This window comes from Dendrobium catenatum, unplaced genomic scaffold (genome assembly GCF_001605985.2).
Source record: "Dendrobium catenatum unplaced genomic scaffold, ASM160598v2 fragScaff_scaffold_1089, whole genome shotgun sequence".
NCBI classification, from domain to species: domain Eukaryota; kingdom Viridiplantae; phylum Streptophyta; class Magnoliopsida; order Asparagales; family Orchidaceae; genus Dendrobium; species Dendrobium catenatum.
The window spans coordinates 1,103,095-1,122,016 of record NW_021319551.1 but is presented as its reverse complement, the minus strand read 5'-3'; the positions used below and the strand labels follow the sequence as shown (position 1 = coordinate 1,122,016).

At 35.1% G+C, this 18,922-nt stretch overlaps 1 protein-coding gene across 2 annotated transcripts in view; it reads left to right on the top strand.

The window, feature by feature from the left end:
• Window positions 1-17,058, top strand: part of LOC110098631 (3-phosphoinositide-dependent protein kinase 2) — a 28,530-nt gene extending 11,472 nt beyond the window's left edge. Inside the window, exons 2-12 of one of the 2 annotated variants that reach the window (XM_020825509.2) lie at window positions 3,134-3,314; window positions 3,510-3,562; window positions 3,676-3,777; window positions 3,861-3,966; window positions 4,064-4,142; window positions 4,225-4,390; window positions 15,170-15,304; window positions 15,382-15,524; window positions 16,080-16,302; window positions 16,380-16,493; window positions 16,679-17,058. In XM_020825509.2, the coding sequence (XP_020681168.1) occupies window positions 3,134-3,314; window positions 3,510-3,562; window positions 3,676-3,777; window positions 3,861-3,966; window positions 4,064-4,142; window positions 4,225-4,390; window positions 15,170-15,304; window positions 15,382-15,524; window positions 16,080-16,302; window positions 16,380-16,463 (1,272 nt within the window). In that variant the 3' untranslated portion in view covers window positions 16,464-16,493; window positions 16,679-17,058. Of the gene's footprint in view, window positions 1-3,133; window positions 3,315-3,509; window positions 3,563-3,675; window positions 3,778-3,860; window positions 3,967-4,063; window positions 4,143-4,224; window positions 4,391-15,169; window positions 15,305-15,381; window positions 15,525-16,079; window positions 16,303-16,379 lie in introns of both variants that reach the window. The other variant, XM_020825508.2, reaches the window with a different exon arrangement.
• The last annotated feature ends 1,864 nt before the right edge of the window (window positions 17,059-18,922 follow it).

Genomic DNA, 18,922 nt, shown 5'->3' with positions numbered 1-18,922 from the left:
CCCTTGGACGAAGTAACCCATGGCTGCCGACAAGGATCCTTCTGTCAGGTTGGGTCGACTACCTCCTCTGACTAAGTAGACCAGGGACCACGATGGCCCGGGATGACGGAACCATGAGATCTTGATCGGGTCCATCATCCATTCCCCCACCACCCACTTTAAGTGCAAGATGGTGAAATTTCTATTTTAAATATGAAATCTCCAAATCTTCCAATATTCCGAATTCTCAAATTCTTCAAATTTCCAAATCCAAATCCGTGCTGCTACTATATGCCAGATAACACGTATTTGATTGATGACTAGCCTTAATCGAAAGTCCTCGCAAAATGAGGGCGAAATCTCTGGGTACTGTCTTATTTACAAACCCATCTGCCTTCCAAAATTTACCCCGGAACTTTTTCCGTTAAAACTCCCTCGCCGAAATGTAAACAGAAATCGCGCGGAGGGGAGGCCGGGGCCAAATTTTCGGAGCCCACACTCATCTTCAGGCACCATTTTAATTTGATTGCAACCTAACAATTCATCCATAACGGAGAACATATTGTATTTGGACGTGCTATCAACTAGGAGTTCTGATATAGAGAGTGAAAATTCATCCTTTGGACATGCTTTATTGAGGTCCTAAAAATCAATATAGACACGGATTTGATCGTTCTTCTTTTTGATAGGAATAATATTGGTGATCCAGTCAACATAGTTTTCTTCTCGAATGAAGCTCACTTCTATCAGCTTTTTTGTTTTTGCTATCACCTGTTCCTCAATGTCCAATCTCATTCTTCTTGGAGATTGTTTGACGGTCACTGCATTCAGTTTTATAGCTAATATGTGAACTGCTACAATAGGGGATAAGTATCAGCTTATGTCCAGGCAAATCACTCCTTGAATTTTTCTAGAAAAGTTCTTTTCTTTTTTACACTTGCTATTCGGGCAAAAGGGCGCTGATGAAGGTCGGGCGAGGATCTTCTTCAGCCTAAGAGGATATAATTGAAAAGTGATGGAATTCCTTTGATTATTCTTCAAGGTGTCAACCATCGAGAATATTGTATATAAGGGTCATCTTTGGGACCAACTTTTAATGAATTTCTTTAATGGAGGATCTCTAGGGGTACACACTAGATGTCATATATTTTTCTAAAGATGTTGGTCTCTATATTTATTTTCCCTTATGTTGAGACCTTTCGGAAGTAGATTCTTAGTATGCGTTCAAGTGTCACGCCTCGGTGCTCAACGTACATATCTTGATTTTTTCTATGCTCTACCATCATAATAGATGGTTGATTTTCATTTTATCGGGACCTTTCAGTAACGGCTTTTTGGACATAGAGACCAAGTGTCACGTCCTAACCTTCACTATATAGAACTCAATATTATCACTATTATTTTTTGCTACTATTATAACAATTATTGGACTAGCCAAAGATGAAAAGAGAAACCAAACCCTAGCGGAGTTGTCAGAAATCTGTGGGTTCTGAAAATTCGGCCCCGGCCTCCCCGTTGCTTTTGGGGGATTTTTAACCGATTAAGTTCCGGGGTTAATTTTGGTAAGACAGATTGAGTTTGTAGATTAGAAACTACCTAGAGATTTCTCCCTCATTTTGCAAGGACTTTATGATCTGAGTCCTGGTTTCCTATATGCGCAAGCCCCTATAGTTAATTACCCCTTCGGATCACGAGAGAGAACTTTTGATTAAGGCTAGTCATCAAACATATACGTAGAAATATGTGTATATGGCATATAGTAGCAACATGGGTTTACGTGTGTGTGGAAGTTTGAAGATTTGAATATGGCAGAAGAGTTTGGTCGGAAGATATGGGCGAAGTCTTGTACAAGAGGAGAGGCGTTGGAGGCGGGATAGGGTTCGTGGGGTTGGCTAGAAGATCGCAAGGCAGAGAACCTCAGTTGACGGGTTGTAGGAGGTCGTGGATTCGGCTGGAGTTCGGCAGTGTGCGTGGGTTGGAGGTGGGCTTCGGGATGGAGATCAAGAAGATGTCAGAGCTGGCCGTGGGGTTTGGGCTGAGAGAGAACATCAAAGTGCTTGTGGGTTGGAGAGGAAGCTATAGGATGTCAAACTCCTATTTGTTTACCATTATCTCCTCTGTAGATGGGACATAGAGCAGCTGGGATAGGATTTCTGTAGGATTTGGCCACAGTGGATGTACGATTTGAGCAGTTGGTTCAGGAGGCTGTACTGGGATATTTGGCAGAGGATCACAGAGATGATGATTCATTCTTCCCCCTTATTTTTTATTTTTTGATATTATATTACAGGGTCAACACCCACTTGATCATATAAGGATTTTTGTGACTCGACAAGGTTGCTAATGATGCAGAGGATTATTATCAGGAGGATTTTGTCAAAAATGAGTTTGTTCTTTGTTTAATATGATAACCTAGTAAATAGAGATTGATATGCTTTTGCCCTTTTCCTAGACTTATGTCAGAAAATAATTTTCATGTCGTCTCTTTCAGGAAAAAGGAGGTGTATCCTACTAATTGCTGGCATTAGTTTCAACTTGTTTCTAACCTTATGACCAAAAATCTACCCTCTTTTGAGTCTCACAAAGCTCTTTTGTTCTTCCTCTCATCCTTCTTGTTTTGTGTTGACTTTGATTTGGTGGAGAAATTCCCTCCTTGAAGGGAGATTAGGGCAAACCCTAATCTTGTGCAACCAAGGCGTATCAGATTAGCAATCCATTTTATAATTGTAGTTGATTCGCATTTCTACTTTGTTATTTTGTGTGTCCATCGTGTTGATTTATAGTACTCCTTTTCATCATTTTTTCTATTCAGTTGTGCTAAGGGGAAGGAGAGCATCGATATATGCACTTTGTTTTTTTTTTTGGTTACTATCAGCTCTTATCTGTAAATCATAAACAGTGCTGACAGAATCACAGATGCTTCTACTTGGATGTTAAAATGAGGAGTTAATTTATAGTTGCGGGAGGATGACATTGCAAATACCTATCAGTAATAGTCTTTTACTAAGCACTTCCACTACATTTTATTTAATCTTAAATTACATGCTCTTAATTCTAATTGATTAATACAAATTAAAATGTTATCTTTTACCTCCAAACTCAGAGTCGCCTATACTCCACTGCCAACTTTATGCTCTAATACTTGCGTCATCAGGTAGTCAGGGTAAAGAAGAAAGACACTGGAAATGTTTATGCTTTGAAGATCATGGACAAGGATTTTATTACAAAACAACATAAAGTATCCCACGTAAAACAGGAGCGCATTGTACTCGATCAACTAAATCATCCCGGGATTGTTCAGCTTTTGTTCACATTCCAAGATTCTTATTCCCTTTGTAAGTCATATGTTACACGTAATTAGCTTTCCTCTAGAACATTTAAGTCAACGTTATGCAGTTGTTGGTTTGGGAGCACAATTGATTCTTTTGGAGTAAAACCAAATTCGATTTTCATATTGAATATTTAGTTAGTTTCACCGTTGATTTGCGTCGAAGTGATATTTTTTTCTATGATTAATGCAAACAATGAAGACATGGCTTTCGAAGCATGTGAAGGAGGAGAGCTATTTGATCAAATAACCAGGGTAATATTTAATTAATTAACTGTCAGAGTTTTAAGTAATTTAATGCAGTTCTTTTTTTTTTTTAAGTTGAAATTTGCTGTTAGAAAATGTTATTTAAATTTTTACTATTGTAGAAAGGCCGTATCTTTGAGGATGAGGCTCGCTTTTATATAGCAGAAATTATTGATGTGTTGGAATATCTACATGGTATTGGATTGATTCATCGTGATATTAAGGTATGAGGGTATGATCTGTGATGGATCTGTACAACTGTACTATCTGCTGTCACTTTTTATGCTAATCGTCTTGCAAATGTTAGCCAGAGAATTTGCTCCTTACTGCTAACGGTCATGTCAAAGTTGCGGATTTTGGTAGTGTAAAGGTAACTGAAGGCACCAGAATCTTACTACCTCCACTTGCAGCAAGTAAGTTCACATTGTGATCTGGATTTCCTTTGGAGCACCTGTCCTGAGATGACTGACTGCCTTTAGTTTATCCCTTTTTGTTATATGGGTGATTCAGGTGAAACAACTGGTTCCTTCGAGGGAACTGCTGCATATGTTCCTCCAGAAGTACTTAACACTTCTACAACTACTATAGCGTAAGTGAATCCAGGCTGCTCGTGCAATTTCAAAAAACCATATGCTGCTTAGATGAAGTTAACGTTGATATTTCAATTTCAGAAATGATCATTGGGCTCTTGGGTGCACCTTGTACCAAATGCTTTCTGGAACTTCTCCCTTCCAAGATTCTAGTGAATGGCTTATGTTTAAGAAAATCAAATCAAGAGATATTAAGTTCCCAGTTTACTTTTCTGATGAAGCCATTGATCTGATTGATAACTTATTGGTAAGCTGCAACCTCAGTTATCTTATTGATGAATTTTCATAAGCAACTGCAGAGCTGAATGATGAAAGAGGTTTGTTAGAGACTTGTTGGTTTATTATCGAAGTAAAAAAATCTTAACAAAACAAATTTAAAGTCATTTGCATCTTGTTTAAATTTAGTGTTAGATCAGTTAATTTGATTGCTTTGATCTTTTAAGTCATCTTTGTGATTGTTTAGTTCTAAACATTTTCCCGTATAGAACACTAGGGAAAGAACATAATTTACTGGACGGACTTGATATTTATCTCAAAAAACAAAGGATCTTGTTTTTTGAAATTCAGGACCACTTTAAGCTGTATTTCCACACTTTAAAAAATATCTACAATGATGTCTACGAATGCAGTATTATTGCTGTAATAACCACGATATAACTAATAATTAATATAAAAAATGTTGTAATAACAATAGATTTTGTTATTATGCAAACATTTAAATTAAATGAATAGAATGAAGCGAAATAATTGTTATTGTTTCTTGGCAAAAGTGAAGTAATAGCTGAATGGAATCGCAAGAGGAAATTAAGAAGGCCATTTACCTTTCCAAAAGTTAATGCTTCTATCATGAGGATGTTTCCAAGATATGTTCAATGGAAAATGATCAAAAGCTTTAGAATAAGATTTAAACATATATATGGAAAAATAATAATTAAGGCGAATCTCGCTCTTACAGGCTAAAGGTCTCCTTATTTTTTCTGAGGTAGATTGAAATTAAACATTTAATCATATTTCCAATGAGAGTAGTGTCAGGATTTATTTAGATCTAAGTTCTACTTCCTATGAGTGCAAGTTCTCATAGTTAATTATCCATCCTAACTCATTAGAAGAGCACTCTCGATTAAGGATGAAATATATTTAGTTTGTCCAAATAGTGTGAAAATGTGCAACATTGTTTTAATATTAGTTATGAGGGATGAAAGTACATCAGATCAAGATCCCATGATTTCGTCTTGTTGGATATAACGTTAGTTTTAATTTACCAACATTAACAACCATTAATTATTGTGTTCGGAAAATTTGATTAGTAACTATGGGTTGCCTCCTCTCAGGGATCTCAAGTAAACTGAAGTAGAGAAATATAGATTTTAATTTGGTTTGATTTGAGTTGGGGCTTATGGCTCTATTTTAGAGTTGCCTGTGTGATTAGATTTGGACAGGGGCTATAACTTTTATTTGAAAGTAGTCATAATAGTGGGTCTTACGGCCTCTATTAGAGGTGGTGTAAATAGTGGGTCTTATAACTTAGCCGTATAGCCTAAGATGCCCGAAAGTATTAGTTGGGTATGTCTTATAGCTTTCTTAGAAATTTCATGATGACGGGTCTTAAGACTTAATCCTGTAAGCTAAGTGGCTCGTCTGGTGAGTCTTACAACCTAGCCCTATTGACGAGGATGCCCATGTGAGAGGTCTAGGGTTATGTTATTACTTAAATATTTCCCTCAGAGGTCAGACTTATGACTTCTATTAGAAGTTGCCGGTGTATTAATTAGGGATTAGGAGTTAGGTCATTTTTGCTTAAATATTTTTTCTAAAGTCGGGCTTCCCGTAGGGGTTTAAGTTTTGGATCTAAGGTTGTTCATTTAGAAGTTCCCTTACACGCAGGTATTATTGCTTCACTTAAAAGTAGCCCATGGGTTTGTAGTTGTTTGCTAATTCGACACTAGACGTTGGTTTTTATTTGTTTACTAGTAGTTTGTTTTCTAGTTTTACACTCACTAGCCAGTAGCTGTTGTTTGATATTTACTTGCCAGTAGTTGTTGTTTTGACCCTTACTTGCCAGTAGCTATTTTCTACCCTAGCTTTCAGTAGTGTGTTTGTTGTTTTATGCTTGTAGCTTTTTTTTTCTACAGTAGTTTGTTATTCTATTTTAGCTATGTTATTCTTTGTCCGCTTTCTAGCACTTTGTTTTACTTGCAGTAGTTAGTTTTACTTTTTCAACATTAATTTTATTTATGATGTACTGACTTTTATCTGTTTATTTGTAGGTGCTTAGCCAGTTGCAGATCTTGCAGAGCGTACATACAACATCAGACTTTTGAGCTACAACCTTTCACGCCACAAGATTGACGAGTAGCGCTTTGACTTTGTGTTTGACAGTCCTCTTCAGATGTTGAGGGGTCACGTATGGTGGGCCCGTCATATGCTCTGATAACATCAGAGGATTCTCAGACAGGCAGGGGTTTACATGACTATATATGTTTTATTGTTCGACTATAACTGACTTTCCTACTCTTGGCTTCAGGAATTAGCTGAGCATTGGGACAACATCACCAACACTTGTTGGGTTGGGCCAAATGAGATGACCATTATACTTTGGGAGCTGTAGTTGGTTTCTGGTTTGCCCATTTTTGGTACCCCCTACGAGGAGGGTATTCCTCAGGATTATGAACTTTTGAGTCATTAGCCAACTGACCAGCATAGGCAAGGGGAGTTTGTATATTTTGACAGCCTCCATCATAATCTAACTCACTAACATCATTTGCTTAGACATATGAGTAATCACCATCGAGTTATTGTTTTCCTTGGAGGACTGGATTGAGAGCCTACTGAGTCGGGAGGCATATACTGTATAGTCAGCTCATCTTCATGATCCCTTCGACATATGATTTCAGTCTACTAAGCCATCTTCAGCCAGGATTTTTGAGCCTGAGCCAGCAATAGGGACAGTCTATTTATGTCAGGGGAGTTTCAGAGGAGATGTCTTTGGTGGCTTTTATGGCCACCTGGTTGTGTCGTTTTGTCTTTTCGGGCCAGGACAAGGGCTTTTGCCTCAGTACACTTTTGATGGCTAATTAGATTGCCAGTGGGAGACAGGTTTCATTAGCTCCAGTTGTGCTCACACATATATACTACGTCTTCGAACAATTTCTGCTTCTTATTGTCGTCATCAGCTTGCTGTTGAGATGTCATGGCACTATGTTCATGGGTGTGTGTGCATATACATGTAGCAGGAGCTTTCAGTTGTGCTAAGCTACCTGGCTACTATATAAACCACTTTTTCCCTTTTCTGATTCAGTTAGCCAGGGCAACTTCAATCACAGACCGAGTCAATATCAGGTTGTTCATGTTTGCACCTTTATACGTGATTGTAGTTTTAGACTGCTTTACAGATCTCTAGTTAGGGATTTACCACCTCGGAGCCTTGGTGTTTTACTTTTAGGTACTTTGACTAAGAGGAATAGGCCAACTTTTTTTGTAAGAGTGGCTATGCACTTATTGCCTTTTATTTTATCAGCATGAGGCCTGGATGGCTTTGTTACAGGAGGGACAATTCTATAATTTTTGAGAAATTAGGAATGGCAAAACCATGTAATCAGATAGCTATAAAGCCACCAAAGACGCCTCCTCTGAAACTCCCCTGGCATAAATAAACTCTCTACTATTGGCTTAGGCTAAAAAATTCTAACTAAAGATGGCTCAGTGGACTGAAATCCTATGTCGAAGGGATCCTGAGGATGAACTGACTGTACAGTATATGCCTCCTGACTCAGTAAACTCTCAATCTAGTCCTCCACTGAAACAGTAACTCGGCAGTGATGGCTCTTCTATCTATGCAGATGACGGTTGTGAGCTAGACTCTAATGGAGGCCGTTATAATATATAAACTCCCCTCGCCTATGCTGGCCAGCTGGCTGACGACTAAAAATGTCATAATCCTGGAGAATACACTCGTATGGAGTACTCAAAATAGGAAAATCAGAAATCAGCTGTAGATCCCAAAGCGTGATGGCCATCTCCTTTGGTCCAATCCGATAGATGTTGGTGACACTGTCCCAATGCTCAATTAATCCTTGAAGCCAAGAGTAGGAAAGTCGAATGTAGTCGAACAATGAAACATATATAGCCATGTAAATCCCTCTGTCTGAGGATCCTCTAATATGATCTGATAATAAACATAACCCCTCAACATTCGAAGAGGATTTCCAAACACAGAGTCATAGTGCTACTTGTCAACCTCGTGGCATGAAAGGTTATAGCTCAAAAGTCTTATGGTACATGTACGCTCTACAAGATCTTCAACCTGCTGCAGCACATCCTAAGCACTTGCAAATAAGCAGACAAGAGTCAGCACATCATAAGTAAAATTAATATTGAAAAGAGTAAAATTAACTACTGCAGGCAGAGCAAAGTGCGGGAAAATGGGTAAAGAACAAACAACATTGTTAAAGTAGAGTAACAAATTACTGAGAGAAAAAGTTACGAGTAAAAAACAACAAACACACTACTGAAAGCTAGGGTAGAAAACAACTGTTGGCAAATAAGTGTCAAAATAACAACTGCTAGCAAGTAAGTGTCAAAATTACAGCTGCTGGTTATTGAGTGTCAAATTAGTAAACAAATTACTAGTAAACAAGTAAAAATTATAGCCTAGTATCAAACTAGCAAACAACTACAAACCCATGGGCTACTTTTAAGTGAAGTAGTAAGACTCGCGTGTTAGGGAACTTCTAAATGAACGATCATATATCCAAAACTTAAACCCCTAAGGGCAGCCTTATTTATAAGAACTAAGTTGTAAGACCCACCCACCGACAACTTTCAATGAAAGCTGTAAGTTCGACTTTAGGGGAAATCTTTAGGCAGAAATGAACTAACCCCTAATCCATGATTAATACACCGACAACTTCTGATAGAAGCCGTAAGTCGGACCTATGAGAAAAATGTTTACGTAATAACATAATCTTATACCCCTCACATGGGCATCCTGGTCTATAGGGCTAGGTTGTATGACCCACCATATGGACCAATTAACTTACAGAGCTAGGTCGTACGACTCGTCATCAGGCAACTTCTAAGGAAACCATAAGACCTATCCAACCTAAACTCTCGGGCATCTTAGGTTGTAGGGCTAATAAGACCGACTATTTGGGCCACTTCTAGTAGAGGCCGTAAGACCCACTATTAGAGCTACTTTCAAGCCCCTACCTAAATCTAATCACATGAGCAACTCTTAAACAAAGCCATAAGCCCCGACTTAAATTAAACCAAATTAAAATATACTTTTTTTCACTTTAGTTTACTCAAGATCCCCTGAGAGGAGGTAACCCATGGCTGCTAATCAGATTCCTTGGATACTACAATCAATGGTTGTTAGTATTGGTAAATTGCCCACAATATACCCGGGACGACGAAACCATTGGATCTTGATTGCGTGTACCTTTATCCCCCATAACAAATATTAAAAAACTGTTGCACATTTTCACATTCCTTGCACAAACTAGATGTATTTCATCATTAATCGAGAGTGTTCTTCTAATGTGTTGGAGGGATAATTAATTATGAGGGCTTGCGCTCATATGAAGTAGAACTCATATCTAAATAAACCCTGACACTACTTTAATGGGAAATTTGATTTTTTTAATGGGAAATCTGGTTAAATGTTAAATTTCAATCAACCTCAAAGAAAATATGGAGGCCTTTAGCTTGTAAGAGCAAGATTCGCCTAAATTATTATTTTTCCAGAGTGAACAAGACCATAATTCTAAGGGAGTTATTTTGTAAATTTATTTTTCATAAATTATTATAGAAGAGGCTTAATTTGCACATAATGACTTTCAAATTCATTTGTCAAGTAGAGTGTTGACCTCTGATAAAAAAAAAAGAGAAAAGAAATAAAAAAAATCCCTCAAATCCTCACCTGCCTCCCCACGTCGCACGATCCAGCGCCGCTCGTCTCGGAACTTAGCTCGTTAAAACTCCCTCGTCGAATAAGAAGAGCGAGCGGAGGCCGGGGCCGAATTTTCGGAGCCCACATAGAGAGATTAATAAGATGAATGTCTTTGATCCTACAGTCACCCTTATTTTTAAAACTGCATATAATCTTCCATTCGATAAGATTAGGGCTGCTATTATTCACAACATCTTTGTAGAAAAAGAAACTACCTTCTAATTTGTCAATTATTTTGTTAAACCAGTTAGGGATCCAAAAGAAAGAAAGTAATACAAAGGAAATGAAAAAAGAATAGTGTTTATAGATAATTCTTCCACATTTGGGAAAAGAAGTTTCATTTCCAAGAAAAAAAGTTTTAGTTAAATCTTCTTATTGAAAGGAGTTGAAAGAGAACTAAGAATGCTGGTAGATCCCCAATCCCCATGGATACCCGAGTATTTAAAAGGCCGAGTATCAAGAGATCAACCTAGGATGCTATTTTATTCTGAAAAGGAGATGCACAGAACAGTAAAGTGTCATAAGCAATTAAAAAATATTTATTGAATGTTCACCACATTTTAAGTAACAACAATCAATTCCAATGCTTGTAGAACTACCTTTTAGCATTTTTCAAAGAACATAAGTTATGCTGATGAAAAGAAGTGAGAAAGAGGGTTTCCTTTCCTTAGACCCTTAAGATGCTTAAAGTGTTTGCTAAGTTCTCCACTGATGATGATTTGTGATGTAAAACAAGAGATAGAACCCTCATATGATAGTATTGAAACTTTGAGCAAAATGAAATAAATATGAAAATGAATACACCAAAAAACACAATCACAATACATGGTTCAATGATCACACAGAGATCAAATAATCCACTAAATTAAAGTTAAATTTTATCTATGATGGTTAAAAGAATTTCAACTTTGTATCTAACAAATCCATCCCATGGTATGAATTTTGGGAGAAGAAATAACCCAAAAGCGTATTCAGTAGAAAATCCTATTTGCAAATATCAAAAGCCTTGTTAATGTCAACCTTAAAAATAAACATTTCTTTTTCTTATTTAGCAGTAGAATGAATTAATTCATGAGAGTGAATAAATATATAAATAGTACTCCCATTAGCCATAAAAGCAGTAGATATTTACCAAATTATGAAAAAAAACGTTTTGAGTTTGTTGTCAAGGAATTTATTGAAAATTTTGAAAGCTCTATTAGGCAGATTGATTAGTTTGAAGACATTAAGAAGATGACAATCATCTTTCTTGAGAATTAAGTAAGAGCATAACTAATATTGTTTGGGGATTACTTTTCCAAAGTAGGTAGATGTATTCAAGCATAGTGAGAAGATGAATGATAACCATATTTCCTGCAAAACATCATAGAAAAGCAATATGTTCCTAAAGGATTTAGAAGCTCTTAGAGAAAAATTACATATTTAATGTCATCCAGAAAAATATATTTGTCTAAATTAAACAGGAGAATGGGATCGATCATCTTAAGAATAAAGCTCACGATAATCAATCATAGGATTGGAGACTGAACCATGAAATTAAAAAGATATTTTTAGTAAGTGTTAAAAATTCAAATCAATTCTGGTGGATAAGAGATGAAATGATCCTCCAAACAAATATGAAAAATAAAATTATATTTACTTATTCAATTTGCAAATTTTTGAAAAAAGTGTTTTATCACGTTCAAGTTATCGATTTATCTTGGACTTTATGCCAATATATGTCTTCCTTTTTAAATTCAAGTGTAGTCTTGATCTGCATCTTCATTTTCTTTGAGATCCTAAGCAGAGCCAAGACCAGAAAAAACCCTACATTTAATTTTATCAACAAATTAAAACTTATATTTTTATTCCCCTGAAAAAAAAATGAAGATTCTAAGCTTAGTGACCAAAGAATTCACTCCATGGCTTGAAGTAATGTGACTTTTCTACCAAATAGAAGCCTCATCTTTAAACTCCACAGCGTTGAACTTATAATTTTGAAATCTAAACTGCATCGACTTGATAATAGAGTTGGATATGAATAGAAAATAATCAGCGGCAATAAAAAATAATATCCATTAGGGAAAAGTGTGTCACTTGAAGAAAAGAAAAGAACATCCAGTTTAGTCAAAATATCATTCACTCTATTGATAGGGGTATGTTGATCAGATTGAAGAAGATAATTGAATGAATTTGGATTAAGATTTGGAACTATTTAAGTATCTTTCATTTGAGGCAGTGGTGTCAATATAGTCACCAAAAAGTATCAAATTTGATGTCCACTTATAATATATTCTGAACTATTCAATCCAAAAGAAATTTTTTTCTTGGTCTTGAGGAGCATAAACATTAGTTAAAACAAGATCATAAGAAAAGTTATCTAATTGACATCACTGGGAAAGATAAATCAATTTTCATTCTTGAAAACAAATAATGTCCATATTCTCACTAATAATCCCTTCTTTAAAATTGTTTTAAACTAAAGAGTCCAAACCATATACATTTCATGTACCAATATTCACGAAGAAGAAAATCTCACAATACTATATATAAATGTTGGATTGAAAGTTGTTCATGGAAAAATATCTAAATTTTATTAGAGAAATGAATCATACCTAAAAGGTGAGAAGAAGAAAGAGAATCTTGATCTTATGAAATTATTTAGATAACAAGTTTATAATGAATTCGGTTGAACCTATTTGAATTTATTTAGAAGGTAAGTCGAATCGATTTACAAAAAAGCCATTCAAATAAAAGTACTTATCATCCAATTATACTGAGATTTTATGTGACTTTTCTATCATATTACTTATAAACATCCTCGACTAGTGACCACTTATTTATGGGCAAGGACCAATTTTATGTTAAAATTTTGAATATACAATATAATTACATAGAGAATGTATAGGTTGAATCCGTTGTAACTTGTTGTGTAGGGGCAAGTTAGGCTTGTATTCGACTGCTGGTAAGGGAAACTTCTTACAAGTTCCAAAGTAAATGCGAGTATCCTTGGCCCGTTCTCTTGATGAGAATCCTAGTCAACTAATAAGTACTCCAGACGAGTTGAAATTCTCTTTTATACGAATAGCCTTAATTAATGGGTGACTTGCTAGTTCCCCCAGCAACTTCAACAATTTAGCACTGAGGGTTGAGTTAGAGATAACTATTGAGCATCTTATTATAAATGTAGTTCTAGGTGACTCGAGGCCTTTAGGCTACTTTAAACTTAGCAAGTTTTGAGTAATAAGAAGTTCAAGTGATCTCGATCAACTACTCATGCAACTTGGTTTTATAATTTCATAATGCCTAGATTAACCTAACTAGACACATATGGATGTACAAGAAATAACTTTAAGATGAATGAAAAGGGAGAGAAAGTAGCCAGTGAAGAATAATGGGTTGTGATAAAAAAATCATGATTAATAAGAGTAGCATCAAAGAATGAATTGAGTTGTAGAGCATTGCATTTCTTTCTTGTTCCATCCAACAACTTTGGAATAAAGTCTTTTTCTGACATAGACTTTAGAGGAGAGGAGTTTAGGGATAGGTTGGTTTGGAGCAATGGATTAAGTAATGAAGATGTGAAGTATTCATCTCTTAGTAAAGAACAACAGAAGTTCCTTATCTCACTATATTCACTGATCTACATACTCATTCTCCAAAGCTGCACCTTACAACACTAATTTCACAATCCCTCATTGTTGGTGTTTAAGTCAACAAATACAAATATTTAAATTCTTAAAGTAAATAAATTACTAAATCTATCTGAGGATAGATAAATTGTTATAATGGTTGGCGCCAACTATGGGAGAGATTTATTGAGTATAGGTTACGACGTGATACTAATGTTTCTCAAAATTAATTTGGATTCATGCCGAGTAGGTCAACTATGGAAGCTATACATTTATTGAGAGGTTTGATAGAGAAGTATAGAGAAATAAGGAAGATCTACATATGATATTTATTGATTTATATAAAACATATGATAAAGTTCAAAGAGAAGGGCTTTGGATAGTTCTAGAAAAGAAAAGAGTTAATAATATTCAAATCATTAAGGATATGTATGCATGAGCTGTTGCTTGTGTTCAAACACAAGGTGGTTTGACAAAGTATTTTCCTATTTCAGTTGGATTACATCAAGGATTAGCTTTAAGCCCATATCTTTTTTGTTTTTAATCATGGATATTCTTACTAGACATTTGCAAGAGGATGTACCTTGGTGTATGTTTTTTACTGATGATATTCTTCTTGTTCATTAGACTAGAGAGTGAGTTGAAGAAAATCTTGAATTATGGAGGTCAACCTTAGAGTCTAAAAGTTTTCGTTTGAGTATATTTAAAACTGAATACATGGAGTGTAATTTTAGTAGTATTAGATCTAGTGAGGGGATTGTGAGTTTGGGCAATCAAGTCATTAATAAGAGTACACGTTTTAGATATCTCGGGTTTATTGTTCAAAAAGATGGTGAAATAAATGGTAACATTATTAGTAGAATTCAAGTTGGATGGTTGAAGTGGATGAATGCATTAGACCTATTATGTGATAGTAATGTACCCCTCAAACTTAATGTAAAATTCTATAAGATGGTGGTGAAACCTGCAATGCTTTATAGAGCAAAATGTTGGCCATTAAGGTAAGTTACGTGTTACAGAGATGAGGATGCTCAAGTGGATGAGTAGGTTCACTCATAGAGACAAAATACGAAATAAGTATATACATGATAAAGTTGGAGTAGCTTCAGTGGCATATAAGATTAGAGAGAGCAGCCTTAGATGGTTTGGACACATAAAACGTCGGCCTCCGATGACCCAATTAAGAGAGTACATGTATTAGATTTGACCTATGCTAAGAAAGATAGAGATAGACCTAAAAAGACTTGGTCAGAAAATATTGAAAACAATATTTCTTAACATGAAAATATATTTGTTGTTCAGAACTCTATAAATGCAAATAACCGTGTTTCCGATTTCTCAAAAAATACCAAACGTGATATGTTTTATTTCAAATAAGAAGAGAGAACAACGTTAAGCAAATTGATGCCGAACATGTTAATCATAAGTTTATATTACTGTTATTCTGATCATAGTTCTGTTGCAGGATATGGATCCTGGAAGAAGATTGGGTGTTGGCCCTGGTGGTTATCCTGCCCTGAAGATGCATCCTTTCTTTAAGGGCATTGAATGGAGCAAATTAAGAGAGATGTCAGCACCGAAGATTGCTCTCGACTCGAATGTATTGATCTAACATGTGAAAATTATGTCCTTTTTCAAATAATAATAAAAACGAGTTCAATATTTTTCTATGGTCAGGATTCGACGGGGGAGTCAAAAAAAAGTAACTCAGACGTCGCCCTGTATAAGACTTCAGCTTCAGGGTTTGGTTCTAATACAACACCATCATTAGAATTTCATTCTGTTTTCTTGGCTTCAGTAGACTCTTTTGACTCTAGATGGTAAGCAAATTTAAGCTTCAAATTGATCAATAACATCTTTGTTCTGTTTTTACTACGATAGCTGTTTTTACATTTTTATAATCACTTCATTCTGCTTTAATGCTTCAATGCGTCTCTTTATGAGTGATAAAATTCTTCAGCCATCGCCTTAGGAATATAGTTGGTTATTTGCAGATGTGAAACCACATTGGAGTGAGAGTGGGTAAATTCCCACCCTCAAAATATTTTTTCTCTTAAGAAGATTTTATTTTTTAGAAAAATTTCATCAATAATTTATAATTTTACCCGATCATCTTAAAAAAACATCTAACTTAGTTTTTTACTCAGTTGACTAACTAATTAAAATAAAGTCCTATAACCTTCACATTTGTGTCTATTTATATTTTTCTCTTATTATCTTACTAATTATTATTGTTATTATTATTATTTAATTACTTAAAAATTTTGTCCCCATTGAAGAATGGCCGGTTCTGCCCCTGGCTAGTTGAAGCCATTCATTCTCCATTGAATACAAGATCCGTTCATTTTCTTAATTCATAACTGTCTCGATATTAGGCAAGAGTTTCTGGAGCCTGGGGAGTCCATTGTTTTGGCATCTAAGCTTAAGAAACTGCGTCTGCTCACAAGCAAGAAAGTGCAGCTCATCCTCACCAACAAACCCAGATTATTTTATGTTAATCCTTCGAAGTCAATGGAAAATATGAAGATAATTTGGTCTGATAACCCTAATGGCATTAGCGTCCAGGTCTTAAATCCTTCACATTTCAAGGTTTGCACGGTATGTATATCTATGGGGAACTATTCGATTCTTACTTTACTAGATAACTTGCTAACTGCATTACACATTTTCTTCAGCCAATGAAGCTCTCATCGTTTGAGGATAAAAAACAGCTTGCATGGCATTGGAAGAGGGCGATTGAAGGCCTTGCAAATCACTGAATTCACTTCTTGGACCCAAGATTATGCCTTGTAAGTTCATTTGGTTGCTTGAAGTTAGAAATAACTTTTTGAAAATAATTATGATATTTGCTAAATCCTTCATTTGATCAAATCTAATTAAACACCAATAACCTTCTCAAAAATGATGATGATTTTATTTTCACTCAAAATAATTGAAAACAAAATCCTCATTTTTTAAAACATTTTTTCACTAGAAGCGACCCAATTAGCCATAAAGCATCTTTTCCATCTACAAGCAACCAAATGAAAACCTAAGAGCAATTATCTTTAGCAAGGAAGGAACAAGGTTATTTTAAGAGCTCCCTTCTGCAATCAAATCTACAAGCAAAAGGTCATCCCAGTAACAGGGAAGATTGCCAACTAGTTTGAATTTGGTTTATACCATAGATTGAATTGTAGTTTTTTAGCCTTTGTTGGTGTACAGAACTGTTTGTGCATAGAAGAAGGCCAGAAATGGCGTTGGAGCACAATTTTTGAAATCTTTTCAGTTTCCAAACGTTATATGCAAATGTTTGCATATGCTGGAGATAAACTGCATGTGGTCTTAAGTGAATTTTGATATGAATAGTATACTCTGGAGAAAAAAACTGCTTATGTCAATATGCTAATTTGTTACAGAGATATGTGGATCAAATCAAAGAAATAATAATAACATCTGACTGACAACACAAGTATTGGAACTTCATCTGGAGAAGGCTTAGGTTTCATTTGGGACGGCTTTATTACGGCTTATTAAAGCAACTTTTTAAAACAAAAATTAAAATTTTGTACTTGAAAGTTGCTTTAAGAAGCTGTAAGAATGCCATTCCAAACGAAGCCTTAGTTATTTAATTAAAAACTGGGAGAGGGAATCTTCTTGTTGTAGAGTAGTCTATCTGAGTCATGGACATTTGGGCTTTCTTCCATGGGTGCGAAGACCCGCATAACAAGGACAGGCGTTCTTGTTACCATAGGTGCCAGGAGGAACACAACTGCATCTCAAGCAACACGTGCCACATGCACGCTCACACACATTCTTTCTCGATGCTTTTCTGCATCTCATCGCACACGCATAGTTGCAATCTGGTAAATTATTGAGCTCAAAATTAAGATTTTGTTTGAGACAACTTTATTACTAATGTTTCTTAAAGCAACTTTTTAGTAAAAAATTACTAAAAAGCTGCTTTAAAAGCAGTAAGGTGAAGCCTAAGGCTTCGTTTGGGACGGCTTTCTTCTTACTTTTTAAAACAACTTTTAGTATAAAATTTTTAATTTTTATACTAGAAAATTGCTTTAAAAAAGTAGTCTCAAATGCAGCCTAAGATTATCATTCAATTCTCTCTTTCTCTTTGTGCTATAGAATGGCTGAGATATATGCTACACAGTTAGCATTTGGGTCGTCTAAATAATGAAATAGCTGTAAGAATCTGCTTAGAATGATGTGAATTACAGGCACATTTGATCTACATAATTTAGAACTGACAGAGTAAAATTTCTGACAGTAATATACATACTAATTTTGGGCCTCTGATGAGATACTTTGTAAAGAGAAGATGCATTTCCTGCCAACTGAAAACAAAGGGGAAACTTAGAAAACCATACTGCATTAGAAACTGCACCGTAATGCATAGTAAGGCTTCGTTTGGGATTGCTTTTTAATTGCTTCTTAAAGCTGCTTTCTAGTACAAAAATTAAAAATTTTGTAGTAAAAAGATGCTTTAAGAAGCATTAAAAAAGCCGTCCCAAACGAAGCTTAAATCTAATAATTAACAGACTAATATTTTTAATAATCTTAATTTATTAGGTATTTTTTTATTATAAAATTTAGTTTATTTTGAAATAATATAATATGACTAATTAATATTCATTTTAAAATAAATTTATTTTTTAACAAACGGATGTTGATGTGTATTTAATATAAACTATAATCTTTTAAAAATCTAAAAAATTAAATAAACTAAAATTTGTTTGGGACGGCTTTTTACTGTTTTTAAAACAATTTTATAAATTTTTTGTATTTAAAAATTGCTTTAAAAAATAGTAAAAAATTGTCATGAAAGAAGCCTAAATAAATGTCTCACAGCTGAGCCATCTACATCATGCTCCTGATTTGCTTCTGCAATTACCTGCAGTTGAAAGTTGGCACAACATTAATTTCCATACAATGTATAACAAAGAAAAAAAAAATAACTAGGGAGGATTATACATGGAGAAATAAAAAGAGAACAAAGAAGCATAAGAAGAGCCTCTTCTTCCCAGCAGCCATGAACATAAAAAAAATGCTGGAGCTCTCAATATGGGAGAACATGAAGCCATTGATGCCCTTCTTATAGCTTGAAATTCCCAATTTTATTTTAATTTCTTTTGCATATATAATTTATTAATTATAAAAAATGGAGATCTTTTTATATGATTTCTATAATTTTCTATATAAAAAGGTGAGATTCTTGCTCACCCTT